Below are 16212 nucleotides of genomic sequence, written 5' to 3' on the forward strand. Positions count from 1 at the left end.
GAAAAAAAAAAAGCATCCGTTTTATCGGGGGAAAAAAAGCGTCCTTTTTAATTTATTGCTAATTACAGCAATCAAATAATTGTTTGACTTTGTAAAACCATTAAATTTATAGCCGTAATTAACCTAACCTCTCCTCTTTATGTCGCTTACTGCGACATGTTATTATTGCTAACAGAAATGCTTTTTCTGCCTACATGTCATGCTGCCGAATGTGCCGAACAAGATATAATTATGTATTTGCCCTTGAACTTCGTTAAAATTACAACATGTGCCGCTGTCTCTCATTCGTCACAAAGTTCGGCATATTTGGTCGGCAGAAATAGCAAAGCTCTATTGCTAATTACAGCAATCAACATTATGTGTACGTAATGTTGGTCGTTCTCTTATCTAAGTTTTTGTCCAAGAAACCAGCTTTCACTTTTGTCTTGATAAGGAACCAGCTGTTACAATATTTTCAATGTTCTATCCCATTCCCTACCGTATTCCATTTAAAAAAATGTCCATACGAGTTAATTAACTTATTCATAATTATCAGAAATTCATCATCATGTCAATTTGCAGCTGATCCGACGACTCGTCCGGTACGTTGTGAATAAGAATCAATGCGTCTCATTTTCTATATCTTGTCTCTCCAGAAAGGTCTTTTCTTTTGGATATTTTTTTTTGATAAGTAAGATAATTCATTAATTACAAGAATTAAGTACAGAGAATGAGGGCCTCAGGTTGGGGTATCCTTGGAACATACAAAGCGAGGGGGAATTAGACAATAATCCAAATTGGCCTAAGTCATGAGTAACGGAATTTTCCTCCCTCGGTACCCAAGAACAAACCCAAGAGGAGAAAAAAGTAAGAGCTAAAGAAATATCCTCAATTATGCTTTTAATCTCCCAAGGGGAGCTACCAGGATGCAGAATAGCATTGACAAGTTGCAGGGCATCACATCTCAACCATATCTTCGACAATCCTCTTTCAGCGGCAATTGAAAGTGCGAGGAGGGCTGCTTTGGCTTCTGCTTGGAGAGGCTTATCTTCGTTAGAGGATTGGTACCGGGATAATGAAGGAGTGCCATTCAAAAGCTGAAAAGTCCCGGAGAGGCATGTTTTATTGATGGTCCAGGCTGCATCTGTGTTTAAGGTAAACCAATCAGGTCCTGAAGGTGCTTGTGATGCAAGGAGATACAGATGATGGCGCGGCTGCTCTTTTTGAAGATTATCCCCAGCGAGGTCGCATCTATGGTGCTCCAAATAAGACTTTTTTTATCCTATTTGTGCATTCATGCAAATCAGCTGACTTCCCTGTATGCAAGACATCATTGCGTGAGGTCCACAGATAATAAAGAGTAATGGCTGCATAAAGGGAGAAGACAGTTCTATCAGAGTGCATAGGGAAGATTGATGCAGGGGGGGCAAGAAATGAAGTTGATAAGATCCTTCACATTAACCATGGGGAGAATGCTGGATATATGTTCCTAGTTGGATGTATACTTGAGAAATTCGCATCTCTCTTCAATTATGTGAAACCCTAAACACACACACACATATATGTCCGCTTATGTATATTTGTTAGAAGTCCTTCTCACTTGTCAGCTAGCAATTCTGTTTAAAATCTTTGTACGCGATGTAAAAAAGTCTTGTATATGATAGATATATCACGTGTCGCGTATTATTAGTGAATGATTGTCAAACATATAACACAAATGCCATAGAATATGTGACAAATTGTTGTTTAAAAAATAAGATCTTTTTTGTTATGTATTATGACACGCTATCGCGCAGTATACTTGTTATATACCAGGCTTTTGTCGTGATGTTCGCCCATTGAAAAAAAAAAATCGTCTTGGGATGCCAAGAACTGGAGTATGTGATAGTGACATCTTTGAAGAGGAGGACAGTTTTGCCCAACAAGTTGGTCTTACCAGAATATATGATTAGGTCGATGTATTCATTTGAATGGGTTTATATATTATATATTGCCGATTAGATGATCATCACGTGCCTCTTCCGCCCTTCCACCGTTCATCGGTCGCAGCAGAATTTATTCCAACCCGACAGCTTAAATTCGTGCCCACACTTCTTCATGATATGATGCTGTAAGTTGGCGTCCGGAATATGTGGATAATGTATACTTATACGTACATATTATACAAACGTAATATATTATACATATATAATTGGCCTTATCTGGATCTACGTATACTCACCTCTCTTTGCGGGTCTGTTGCTTTAATTATTCTCTCTCTTGTTGGATAAATAACTCTCCACAAAAGGAACAGCCTCAAGCTAGCCTAAGGAGAATTATGTACTATGTAACGTTCTATCGACACGAATGGAGTTTGAGAGATTTACGCGAGGAATGTCTGGAAACATTATGAATTTATGTTCATCGTCCACCATACCTATGGCTCTTTCCATCTTCTCGATGGTATTAAGTGACAAACATTCCACGTCATACTAAATATTCAATGAAGTGTCACTCATTTACTCTGGATATATAATAGCCAATCAAAATATCTGTAAATGATGACCGAAAAATATATGTAAATGGATATACGTAGGACTACTATGAGTCTAATTTTTCATATGGATTTTGATTGATTGTTACTCAACCAAATGTCTTAATAACACTTACTGAATATTTGCTTCATCAGTTCAGCCTAAAGACCTGGAGATTGAGCATTCACGTCAATCGGCCCATATCTTTCTTGATGCTTGGCTTCTTGGGTTGGAGAGTTTGCTTTTATTTCGGAGATCACAAAGGGAGCTCTGAAGTCTTCGGTATGATGTGATATTTCCCAGCTTCGCACCGCAACTCGTCTGGTCTGCTGCTTTTCATAAATTCACTGGCTTCAAAAAAAAAAAAAAGAGAGAGAGTATAGTAGAGCATATTACATATTAATCAAAAGGTTGCAAGTTCGATTCTTGTAAGAAGATTGTCATGCCCCTTTATTAGTTATTAGAATTTTTATTTCATTATACTAAATTTAGAGGCCTCACTTGTAATTAAAAAAAAAAAGGAAATTCACTGATTTTTTTTAAAAAAAAAGTTTCTGGCTCATATTATTGTTAAATGGGCCAGCTTTCATTCTCATTGGGTCTTTCCACAGCTTGCTTCTCCTAGCCCATGGGCTCGGATTATGGCGCAAATTGTTCTGTTTTTCTATCGTGAGGGAAGGAGCCGAGAGCGATTGTTGTTTTTCTAGATCCGAGCTGAGCTCGTTTCTTAATATATCTATGTAGTACCCGGTCAAGTTTTATCGATCTTGTTCCTGGAAACTTCACAGTCTGACACACATAAAAAATCTGTTGTAATAATGGCCATGAAACTGAAACAGCGAACAGACACAACACAAGATCATCATTCGTCCAGTCGGGGGGACACAGCCATCTCCAAGTGAGAGAGGTCGAAGCTGGTGCTAAATCAACTGACCATAAAATGAATGTATGTAACAAATTGTATATATATACATATATATCTGTATGCATGTGCATGTAATTAAATTTGCAGACGAAAATGGGATGGTTCTTTGCTTTCTAGCTAGCGGCGCTTCGTGACAAAGAAGGAAGGTTGCTCAGTATACATGCGTCAGTCAAGCCAAAGAATTTCATATAATGTAATCGGGACGGTTTCTCTCTAAGTGGAGAATGGGAGGGTGTTGGAAGTAAAGGGACAAGAAGATTGTCCAACATGAAAAAGTCGAAAGGATATCCATGAGTTTATAAGAAATAAGGATCCAGAAACCTATTAACTTAAACTTTTGAATTGCAAATGAACTCAAGTTCGAATTAAGCCTATGGATTTTTCCTAATAGTGGTATCAAAGCATCCGGTTTGGTAAGGTTGGGTTTTTCCTGTGTGTTCAAGATGGAATGGTAATAGTGGTACTATGTTCAAGTGGATGCCATTAATTATGGGTTCTTCCTGTGTGTTCAAGATGGGATGGTAGTAGTGGTGCTATGTTCTAGTGGATGCCATTAATTATTCTATTTGGAAGTCTCGTATGGAAGACCTTTTCTACTGTAGAGACTTGTATGATCCCATCGAGAGGGAGACAGCAAAATCGAAGGACAAGGATGACAAAGCATGGGAGCATATGAATTGGAAGACCATTGGCATGATCCGACAACGGATAGACAACCATGTCTATCATCATGTGGCACAAGAAACCAATGCAAAGGCCTTGTGGGACAAGTTGGCAAGTTTGCATGCGAGGAAGACTCCATAGAATAAGGCATTTCTTGTGAAGAAGTTTGTTCACCTCCGCTACCAAATTGGGAGCAATATGGCTAAGCACATAGGTACTTTCCAAGATATTGTTAATAAATTGAGTAATATGGAGATTGTGCTATGTAATTTGGAGATTGCGCTACCTGATGAATTGCAAGCTTGTTTACTTCTAGGGATGTTACCTGGTAGCTAGGATACATTGGTGATGGCACTAATGATGCGTTTGGTAACAAAGTAAAGTTATGATTTAATTTGATTTTAAATTTTTAAAATTTAAAAATTGACCCATATTTTTTTTTTTTCAAAAATTGCCCAACCTCCCTCTCATTCCCTCAACTGCCTCTAATTCCTCACTCTCTCTGCTGCTCTTTGTTTCATCACCATGAAATCCGATCGATACTTTTCCAACCTGGGTAGAGGAAGCTCACGGCCTCGCCGCTACTTTTTCCATATCCGAAAACAAGATTTAGTTGACAGAAGAAGATTGAAACAATTGGAAGCCATGGAAGCTCTTTTCATTCAAATGAAAACATGAACATGCATTATTCTTGATATTCTTTCAACAGATCCATCGACAAAGTAGAGAATCTAACCCTAACGTCTATTTTGGCAATTCCACCAAATCCTTCACAAGATCATCAATATGCTAAGATGACTTGCTGACTTTACAAGATCTTCCGTAAGGAATCTTCGAGAACAAAGCTTGAGCTATGGGGGAATGAGCTTCCTCAGAACTCTTGAGAAGCAGAGCCGATCTCTCCACCACCTTTCATCTTCTTGGGCAAGAGAGTCTGGTGGATGTTACACAAGACTCCTCCATTGGCAGTGGTCACAGAGCCCAGGAGCTTGCTCAGCTCCTCATCGTTCCTCACCCGATTTTAGGGTTTCATCAAATTGAAATCCGAGGTGAAATTTGATTTGATTTCTTGCTCGAGGTTCGTCAAATCGAAATCTTAGACTCACCGTGGCTCGAGAACTATTACCATGAGTTGTAATCGGCTTGTCGTGGGTGGGACGGCCATAGAAGTGAAGTAATAAGTTAGAGAAGAGAGAAGAAGGGCATGAAGATGAAGAAGACGATGAACAGTGCTTCGAGAAAAGGGGTGGGGTAAAATTGAAAAATTTTAAAAAAATTGGGTCTTTTAAAAATTTTAAAAATTTTGTAGTGGAGTAAAGTTAAAACATAACTCTAAAATCAAATAGGGTATAAGTAATTCCGCACCATACGGGAAGCCATCAATGAGCACAGTGAAGGATCCTCTATTCAACGGGGATACCAAAAGAAAATATTACAACATTGCCAGTGATAAAGCAGCCCCAGTTACTGAAAGAGGGGGGAGAAGCGATGATAGAAGATTGCCAACTAATCATGAAGATTCGAGTTCTTGCTCGAAGTCCAGGGGCAGGAAAAAGGTCACATGATTCCACTGTGGGAAGGTTGGTCAATACAAGATCGATTGTAGGTTGCTAAAGAGATGATAGAAAGATTAAAGCGGTGAAAGAAAGAAAGATGAACACAACACTACATTGGTGGCGTTTGATGGAAATGGAAAGTCTCCACCGTCGATGATAAAGCTTCTATCAACCTCATGAGCCAAAATTCTTCTTGGGTGGTAGATACGAGTACTTCATTACATGTCAATCCTCACAGGAATAACTTTTCATCTTATATCAACTGTGATTATGGCTATATAAAGATGGGGAATGATACTTCATGTAAAGTTGTGGGGATTGGAGATTTTAGGTTGGAAACAGATCTAGGCTGCAAGTTGCTCCTGAAGAATGTAAGGCATGTTCCAAATGTTCGCCTTAGTCTAATTTTTGTAGGACGACTTGATAATGAAGGATATGACACTCAGTTTACGAGGGTTGTTGATTATTGCTCGAGGACAGAAGACAGATAAACTTTACAAGTTGCACGCCAAAGTAGATCGTACAGAAGATAATATTCCTCTTGTAGATGAAGAGCCTGCAGTTGTTGAGATACCTAAGAATGATGGAATAAAGCAGGAGGCTCAACAAGAACAGGCAGAGAGTCTACCAAGAAGTTCAAGTATGGAAAGTCAAGTTTCACGAGATATTTTGCCTCATGAAGATGAAGGGGGAGAACTGAAGCTTGAGGAGAATATTGATGATATTACATGTATAGTGGACTCCTCTAAATAGTCGAGAGTGAGAGTTTGTTGGGTTTATCTCTCCTCTTTGGAGGAAGAGATGGGCTCAAACTTTTGAGCTCTTATTGGACTTTAATGAGCCTATGAAGAGCTAATCTTTTCAGCAAAAGGCTGAGGAATGGTGGCAGTATAAAAGCAGAAACTTGAGCTGCAAGTAGCGGTAGAAAGCTAGCAGAACATAATAGAGAAAAATGGTATTAAAACCCAAGGTAACAATTCTGGAAGCACGTATGAGTGGAAACCCACACCACGCCAGTGAAGCCGAGGTCGGATGTGGAAGCCATACTCGAAGTTAGTTGTGTCCCACCTCACCCGAGTTAGGGAGAAGGATGTCCGACTCATGGTACTAATACGGAAGAGGTTGCCCAGATTCTGGTGCAGGATGAGAGGAGTGTTGTTAGTCGTCGTATCACGAGAATTACGATGAATTCCTCCACATAGTCGACAAGGGGTAGAATTATGGGAACGATTTCTCTCCTATGTGGAAAATGGGCAAGTGTTGGAGGTAAATGGACAAAAAGATTGTCTCACATGAAAAAGTTGAAAAGATATTCATGGATTTATAAGAGATAAGGATTTACCAATTTATCGGCTTAAGTTTTTGGATTGTGGATGAGTTCGAATCTGAATTAAGTCATGTATTTTTCGTAATAACTACTTCAGGAAAACAAACAAGTGCCGGTTGTTGTATATGTCGATCGTGAAGCCTTTATCCTCTTGCAATCCGTGCACAACTTACGAACTTAAGGTTACCATATATGGAAAAGAAAGGCAAATGCCAGCTACTACATAAACACACACACACACACACATATATATATACATATTAGTTTGTAAATAGAGCCTTATCCTCCACCAATCCAAGATCCTTGCTCTGCTCCGCTAAAATGTTTGGTTAATTATATATGTTGGATTTATAAGTACAATGATACAAGTATTTATTTAATTAAATTAATCATGTTGGATGAAATGTGTTAAAAATTTTATATTATTTGAAATCTTATCTATATAAAGCCATACAACTTTCTTTCTTTCCTTTTTAACTTCAATTAAATTTCATATTATTTTCTCAAATATCAAAAATGAAAAAAAAAAAAAAAAAAACAGGTCGAGATGTGAGAAGGAGAAGGATTCAAGGGGATTGTGGTGACTCCCCCTCACTCCAGCCACCACCAAGTAGCTGAGAGCCTCTGGAGTTGTCGACCTCACTGAAGGAGGTGGGAGCTGGGATCAAGACCTTCACCACTCGAATCTCTTTCACTCTCTCTCTCTTCGTCAGAGAAAGAGTGGAGAGATTTCAGGTGGCAGAAGCCTTGATCTCGGCCACCGCACACCTTGGTGAAGCCGACCTCGGGGCTATATGCAGCCTCGTCTATGGTGGTACGTAGGGGGAGATTCACCACTGCCTCCACAGTTAACTTCGCCTCTATTTCTCTCCCCTTATGTCTTTGGTCCCACATGGAATTTTCTCACAAATTAAAAACCGCTACAAATTTTAGAAAAAACCTTATCTACCGAGCGATTAGGTAATTTTTTTAAGTATGCTTTCAGTTACTGTTTATTTCCTCGGCAAGAATAAGTGCTTTTTATACTTAATTATTGATTAAGTTAAATCAATTTTCTTTTATAATAAAAAACAAATTAAATTCAATTAAGTGCATAAATTTTAATTTAAGCATTTAATTGATGTTAGCACCTAAATTATAATATAGGTATGTAACCAAAAGAAAAATTTATAATATACACACAGGCAAAGCTAAGTATCTCCTGCTAACGATTCGATACATATGCAATTTTACCAGAGGCATATGTCACCTGACTAGCTACTTGTCTGTGAACCAATTGATTTTTGTGCTCCAACTGATTCCTTCGACCCGCAAGCAACAAAGTCTGTGCGCTATTTAGAAACTGCTATACACATGCACATCCTATATACAAGTCTAGCTCAGTACATCTACATGAATTAACCACGCATGCGATGCGAGATGTTAGGTATATAAAAAGAGCGACGCGCAAAAACCACACCAACATTATATATGCATTGAAGCTTGAGAACTAATTTCATCGTAGATCCTTTTGTTGGCATATATATGCACCTGGGGTTTTTGATTGAAGGGCTTTATCGGCACGATAAGAATGACCAAGAGCATGTGTTTATACAGAAGGCAGAGCTGAAGAGAGAGTTACATACAAATATAAAAAACACAAAATTATGGTTCCATACAGTTTTTCATCATTACCTAAGCAGAACATGGAAGTTTCACTGAAAAAGGTCAGTGGTACGATACATGGAAGTGAGGTGGTAGGCTCTTACTAAATAATATTAGTCATATTTAAGTAATAATCAATTAAAATACATGCAAGTGAAAACTTATGGAGCCAATTTTCTATTTTCAAACATCTTCTTTGAGTGTGACACATCCAAGTTGATGAGTGATGCTCACTCAATTACTTGGTAGGCCCAAGGTGCAAAAATTAGGAAAACTAGAAGAAACTTTTCCAAGGAGCTACAAACTAGCCCCTGTTCTTTTCTTATATCTACATTTCAACCCCCATATGAGGGACAACCCGTGCAAAACAGGGTTATAAGCCCTCCATCTACCCATCCCCTCCCACATCTCAACTTCCAAGCCAATTACCCCCAACAAACCATGAAATATAAAAAAAAGCCCCTGTACAACAAATAATAGCAAAACTAGCTCAAACAGGATTTCGTTCTGTCCCCAAACTGGTCGATTCAATAAGCCAAACCGACCTTGACTATGAGGTCTGACTGTTTACAATGATCACGGTTGTGCAAAAACCCTAGTCCGGCGTAGACTGCATCTCCCGAGAAAAAAAAAAACAACGACCAACGTACCCAAATGAAAACCAAATACTAACTACCCAAAGAAAAAAGAAGTACTAACCTACGCTCGACCGGTGAAGATTAATATCAGCCGGCTGAGGAACCCTCGTGTTCTCTTCGCGCGGAAAAGGGGGAAAATGTTAAAAAAGAAAAGGGTGTTATTTTTGGTCTACATACTATTCCTTTTTTCCCCTCCTCTCTTGTTCCTCTCGAACAAAACCCTACTTACGTTGTGGCTACACCTCTCATCTCAAGCATACAAGTTCCATGGAACCTGCAACCCCTCCCCGTAATCATCCCTCGCGGGGTCTCCTCCGCTCAGCATCATCTCGTCCATCATGAGCCCGATTTCGCTCATCTCGGGGAACTCATTGATCCACGAACCACTGTTATTTTCGCCACACCAGCTCCCTGATCTCCCGGCCTCGACCTGCATCTCCGGGACAACCAGGCAGCCCTCCCACCCTCTGTCACAGGGACGGCCAGAGGGAGTCTCCGGCACTGCTCTCCCTGCAGAGGAGGAGGAAGGGGAGGGGGAGTCCGCTGCCGCCGTGCCTGGCCCCTCAGCAGGAGGACCGGGAGGAGCACCAGTCATCCTCATCACTGCAGCGGCCGCTTGCTGCTGGTGGCAGGGGAGATTGAGGGGGGCCGATGGTCCGTAGAGTCTGCGGGCGGCCTCGTCGTACGCAGCAGCGGCCTCATCGGATGTGTTGAAAGTACCGAGCCAGAGACGTGCCCCGCGGTTAGGCTCCCGGATCTCGGCGACCCACTTGCCCCACGTCCGCTGCCTCACCCCTCGGTACGTGCAGGAGGCGTTCTCGGGCCCGCCCTTCCCCCTCATGCACCCCTTCCTCGACCTCCCCATGACCCCTTTAAGCCCCCCCGAACTCCCCTTCTTACTATTACCACCACCGCTACTACCGTTATCGCCCTTCTTCGGCTCCATTTTTCTCTCGTCTCTCCGAGGTTATAGCTAGCACTGTAAGCTCAGTTCAGAACTTCAGATCAGTTGGGTAAGAACGAAGGAGAAGGAGAAGAAGAGGACGCGGCGGAGGAGGAATCAATGGTCCTTCGTGGCCCCGAGGTGATGGGAGCTGGGGAATACATTTTAAAAAGAGGAAGGAATGAATGAACGAGAGAGAATGGGAGTGCGTGGTGTTGGAGATGGTGAATGGGGACACGTGCGGCGTACTATAGGCTGACACAGTGGCAGGGGTGCAGCCTAGTAAACGGAACAGCTGTCTCCTCAGCGCCTGCTATCTCCTGACCTCCCTCCTCTCTGCTGAAAGCTTTGCGGCAATCGCCAAGATCCTTCGCCCTGAAGCATCCCATATGTATATATGAACTTATGCAATTTATTATATATATTTTTAGCACAGGAGATTCATGTCTAGCACAACCACTAAATATAAATCCTATCCTAATAGATGATAAAAGAAACATGTATAGTCTCACCATGAAAAGCGAATATAGAAACTCTTGATTATCGGGCGAAGATGTACACACCTTGTTTCTCTAATATATTTATGTCTAATTCTCTCGTCTGTGTATTTTATAATGGAGTGAATGGCTCTCCGTCTCTCTTTAACCCTCAAGTGAGGAAGAGAAACGGTCGGCCTCGATGTCCATACGTAAGTCCAATAATCGCACTGGATCGGTAGACTGTAAGAGTGATCATATGTGAAGTCCCTTAATTGAGCATACGTGAATGGCTCGTCATTAACATATTTTGCGAGGTGTATCAATTAGTCAAGATGCATGCAAAGTGGCTCGGGGGCATCACTTATTGCAAATTGAAATGGTACGGGGTGCACTAGTCCATACGTGTGGTACTTAATTGGTTGCTTCTGATTGATGGAAAACGGAGTTGTGCCGTCGAGACAACTGTACGTGCTGACACTTGTAAAGGGCATGCAAATATATGTGTGTATATATTATAATATGGAAAATTTTAGGATGCATGTATGTAATACATATATTTATTTAAAAAAAATTAACGTAATTTACTTATAACTCAAATAAATTATGTGAAAAGCAAGAAAATTACTTGAGACCAAGTACTTTACTTTGGAAAAATACAAGTAATATATTTCCATATACCATACATATATTTTTCGTGCATGCACAAGGATATAATAGTGGCAGCATGCAGTAGAAAGACTGGGCTGTCGCCAAGTGTGTTACCCACCGAACCGAGCAAGCACATTGCGGCGCCTGAGATCTCATAATATTTGTAGGCCTCTTCGAGTAAAAATTCCGGCGTTATTTGCATAGTCATATAACCATTTTTGCTTCGAGCTTAAGTTTGGTCGCACGTAAAATGTTTTTGCTCAGTGAGATGATATGGTGTTCTTTACTGATAAGTGATAATGATTCGTTTAGTTTATCGAGATTACAACATTATACTGTTCATCTTTGCAAAATTTCTCACTTTTGAGACTAGGATCTACCTATACATTGTTGCTTCGAGATGAAAAGCAGTTTAGACAGACTATATCCGATTGCTCAAAAGTTAATTATAAGACGATCAGGACGAGCGAAATAAAGAAAATTGATCGGAGAGGAGATTACACACACAAGAGAGAGGGAAGTATCGTACAAGTCCTTGTGATTTAAGAATTACAGCCAATTACATTACAGTGCCCTCTCATTTAAGCTCTTCGATCTCGTCCAAGGCGTAGTTGTTGGTCGATACGTTGGCGTAGTTCACCTTGTTGAATCTCACCACGACTGGGTACCTCGTCTTCGGGTCCTGTCATGCACATGTAAAAAACAAGAATCAATATTTCGTTTCGTAGGTACCAGTCATCAGTAGACACTTCTCTCCTCATACAAGACCATATATAACTCTAGCCAGCTAGGAAATGACAAAGTATACGTAGGTATCATGCTATTAATATTTTCCCTATGTGAACGGAGAAAATCTATGCCGGGAGAGCTTTATCGCTTAGAGGGCCGACTCGGCCCGATTGGATTAATCGGAGCCCACTAGGCTTCCAAATACCATGGCGTGCACTGAGAAAAATAATTTCCATATGCAAATATGCTTGCTAGGTAATAATCTATTTCCAAGTAAATAAATTTGTCAATTGAATATTTTGCATATATGCTAATGCTAGCTAGCATAAACGCATATATATGTCTTGATGATGAGTGTAATAGTGAAATAAATACACGAGGAGAGGAGGATATATACCTGATCGACTGTCACAACGGATCCCACATCCTTGTACCAGTAGGACTCTTGCCTGAGGATCTTGACCTAATATAAACGTACCACAACATCAAATTAATAGATTCCCGTGTCAGGTCACACACACTCAATGACAAGAAAATCTAGCTAGCTTTTTCTGTTCGTTCTATTGCGAAACCGAATATCTCTCAGTAGCCAAATGATCAATAAAAATTATACGTCAAGACAAATTGCCAGTCCATATCTAGTAATCCTAAGCTTAATAAGCGATAATACGGGAACATTCATACAAGTTGTAACAAGCTAAGCTCCGGTGGGTGCCATAGGGTATTCATAACGATGGCCATCGGATGCTACATATATCAAGGGGACAGTTGAGTATGTTGTTGTACATACCTTGGCGCCCCTCTTGGGCCCAATCGGAGGGGGCTTGGGGGCGGCCTTGGGCTTCTCACCCTCACCCTCGGCTGTGGTGGTGGTGGCAGCAGGCGGTGGTGCCGCCTCCTCGGAAGCCCGGACGACGAGCCTCCCGGACCGCGAGTTGCTCTCCCTGGGGAAGAAGGCCACGCTCCTAGAGGAACAAGTGGCGGCCGATGACCCGAGGCTCAAATTCATCAAGAAACTTGAGGCTGCGGAGGCCATGTTTAGGGAAGCCATTAGAATTTTGGAATTCTCTCAGGCCAATCTTTCTTCCTTCCTTCCTTTATGAGGCCCTTTTCAGTTCACTAAAAACTATTAAGAGTCAGTGAAGCAGATGAAATCTTTTTCTTCCTGCTCGGGGCAGAAGTGTTTTAATTGGCTGGGGAGTTGGGGATCGGGCGTGGACCAATCTTTTGCTGCCACGTCGGCACAATATCCATAGCGTGTGGATTGTGTTCCCTGAAGTTAATCTAATCTTGTTTGTCAAGCATTTGCTCGGGCATCCCCACATAATTGGGCCCATTTATGTCTGTTGTTGCCCACCACAATGGGTCCAATTGAAGGCCCAAAGAGTTGGGCTAAGCTGAACTCTTGATGGGCTTTTGGGCTTCGGCGAACTCTTGACCGAGAGGCCTAATGCTTGTAATGCACGTGATAGTCACAGTGGTCCATGGTTTTGCATTGCCACGTGAAGAAGACGGAATTGGCAATTTGAAGATCATTGTCAATAATTAAGGGGTGTGATCGAGCAGAGTAAAAGGCAAACTCAACTCGACTCGACTTGATTTGGAAATGTTGACCTCAAGCTTCGAATTTCCAGCTTGAGCTCAACTTGAAATGCAATCGAGCAGCCGTGAGCTAGGCTCATTTAGACTTGATGAAGCTCGTGGGAAAAGCCCAACCAAATCCTGATCTGGGCTTTGGTCACTAATGAAAAAGGGATAAATATTCGATTAAGTTTGCAAGCTCGACGAGTTGAGTGCTAGTTCAGCTCGCTCAAATGAAAAGCTTGAATCCAGCTCGACAAGACCAAATCAAGTTTTAATTATCAATGAACCGATCCAAAGTAACTCACGCATAGTTCGTCTCAATTGCGCACACCCCCCCCCCCCCCCCCCCCCCCCCCCCCTTAAGGTCACATTGAGCGAGTGCCAAATGAATTGCTCCATAGTCCATACAATTACAACGGCATTATTGCTTAAGGTTCGTTAGGAATTAGGCAGTATCATTTTTCTTTCTTCGGTTGAAAGGGACTAGGCATAGTAAATATTCGGTGAGTAATACTCAAACAAGTAATTAAGTATGTAACATTAAAAAAAAATGCATATAAATAGTAAACATGATCTCCCATTTAGTTGTATTTTAGTTATTTGTTTCTCATTGAGGGTGAATAACCAAGCTTAGCTCTCGTCTCCATGCGGCAGTTTATGGATCATTTGAAAGGGATTAGGCATAGTAAATATTCGGTGAGTAATACTCAAACAAGTGATTAAGTATGTAACATTTTAAAAAAATGCATATAAATAGTAAACATGACCTCCCATTTAGTTGTATTTTAGTTATTTGGTACTCATTGAGGGTGAATAACCAAGGTTAGCTCTCGTCTCCATGCGGCAGTTTATGGATCATTTGGGAACCTCGAGCTACTAATTAAGACGCTGATGGGACCTTTCCCGTATGATTTTCCGGTCCTATTGTCATAATATGGAGCATCCGTGGCCCAATGGAAAAAAGCCACGACGTGTCATGAACAGACTTTACTCGCACAACTATCTGGTTGTCTAATTACATGAAAGATGAACAGCTGATTTGATATGATATAGCTTCAGTCACCGAGCTAGCTAATAGAAATCCCTGCCGTTCATCGGCAATATGTCGGTCCTTTAATATTTGCTAACGCCCTGTACAATGAACAATATGCATGGAAAATATGGAAAAAGGAAATGGAATGGAACTGCGGAATTGAATGCGGGTCCATGCTGGTTTTGTCTTTGTGTCTGTGAAATATAATCAAATCAGCCATTATCGAACTCCATAAAGGAACTGAGGGAGGGAGGGGACATTGTCCTTATTATTTATTACTATGTGGCCACTGTCCAGCCAAGGGTAATTTAATAGCCTGAAAACTTTGCTTTGCCACATATCGACCGGTTCATCTCTTTCGTTATTGAGTTGCAGAAATAGAGAGATGAATCAATTATTTTTCTCCTTCCAATGCTGCACATACTACATACATTAGCCCTCTCTCTCTCTCTCTCTCTCTTTCTCTCTCTCTCTCTCTCTCTCTCTCTTGTTTATTCTATGTGGGGAGGTGAAGGGTGGGGGGTTGTAAAAGTGGTTGGCTTCATTAATCTCCCCTAAACCAAAAATTTTCCAATTTTATCTTCACATCCTCCATTCATTATTGTTATCTTAGGTGATAAGATCATATCGAGATTTGTAACTAAACCTCGTTGGTACTTTAGCTTACTTTTAGCACCTATGTCGTCAAGAAAATTAGTCTTTAACATAATGGGAATATGTTATAATGTAATTGATATATTGCGCTCCATGTAGACGGACTTTAACTGTAGTGCTTTGATTTGATACTCGCTAGGTATATCTCGAGACCACAGTCAAGTGAAGTCCGAGCAAAAAAATTAATCTCAGTTGATAAGTTGAAGACATTTCATTATCTCATCTGAAGGGGGAGTCTTCTCAACCACCCGAAAACTTTAATTAAGAAATTAGCAGATGCATAGCTCAAAAAAATATTGGATTTACATGTCTCGGAATTCTGTAGAATGATTTGGATATAAAAAAGTATGTCGAATTCGTAAACCATTCAACGTATGTTTATCAAGGGAACGACTCTTCTGAAAACAATGCTGCATTCCAATGATCAACCTTTCTTGTTGAGGATATCAATGTGATTATCTGTGGCAATGTAGACATTGTAGAGGACGAGCAAAGAGAGAGATATCATCTCATGAAAATGAATTTTAATTTGGAGAATGTTTGGTGGATGGAATTGGGTCAATTAATCACCTATGGTAGTAGTTAAAAATTGCCCTACAGTATTCATTGGGGGTCACATGGTCTTCAATTCATCCTCCTTTTGATCTACTACCTTCTCCTATTCAATAAAAATGTATATAAAAAAATGAAATAGAGGAAACAGAAAAAGACCACACAAAACCATGACAAGTGAAAAGGAGAATTGGACTCAGTCATCCCTTTCAATGTTTGGGGAAATTTATGTGGAGTGGCCCATAATCATAACACAATATCTCATCCCTGTAATACGATAATTCTTTTCTTTTCTTTGTTCTTTTTAATTTTGGGGCTGCGCATTGATTCTTTGAGCAGCATTTT

At 40.6% G+C, this 16212-nt stretch overlaps 2 protein-coding genes across 2 annotated transcripts; both read right to left on the reverse strand.

The window, feature by feature from the left end:
- Positions 1–8761: 8761 nt before the first annotated feature.
- On the reverse strand, positions 8762–10590 carry LOC116194901 (dehydration-responsive element-binding protein 2D-like). Its single transcript, XM_031523809.1, has one exon. The coding sequence runs from the start codon at positions 10189–10191 to the stop codon at positions 9496–9498; it is 696 nt and encodes a 231-aa protein (XP_031379669.1). The 5' UTR covers positions 10192–10590; the 3' UTR covers positions 8762–9495.
- A 1156-nt stretch (positions 10591–11746) lies between these two features.
- LOC116194156 (photosystem I reaction center subunit IV, chloroplastic-like) lies at positions 11747–13202 on the reverse strand. The gene is made up of 3 exons (XM_031522903.1): positions 12835–13202; positions 12442–12507; positions 11747–11997 (listed from the first exon to the last, which is right to left on the reverse strand). Exons 1-3 carry the CDS (start codon positions 13093–13095, stop codon positions 11893–11895), a joined length of 432 nt encoding a protein of 143 aa, XP_031378763.1. The 5' UTR covers positions 13096–13202; the 3' UTR covers positions 11747–11892.
- Between the last annotated feature and the right edge of the window lie 3010 nt (positions 13203–16212).

The sequence above is a fragment of the Punica granatum genome, chromosome 2 (genome assembly GCF_007655135.1).
Source record: "Punica granatum isolate Tunisia-2019 chromosome 2, ASM765513v2, whole genome shotgun sequence".
Classification (NCBI taxonomy): domain Eukaryota; kingdom Viridiplantae; phylum Streptophyta; class Magnoliopsida; order Myrtales; family Lythraceae; genus Punica; species Punica granatum.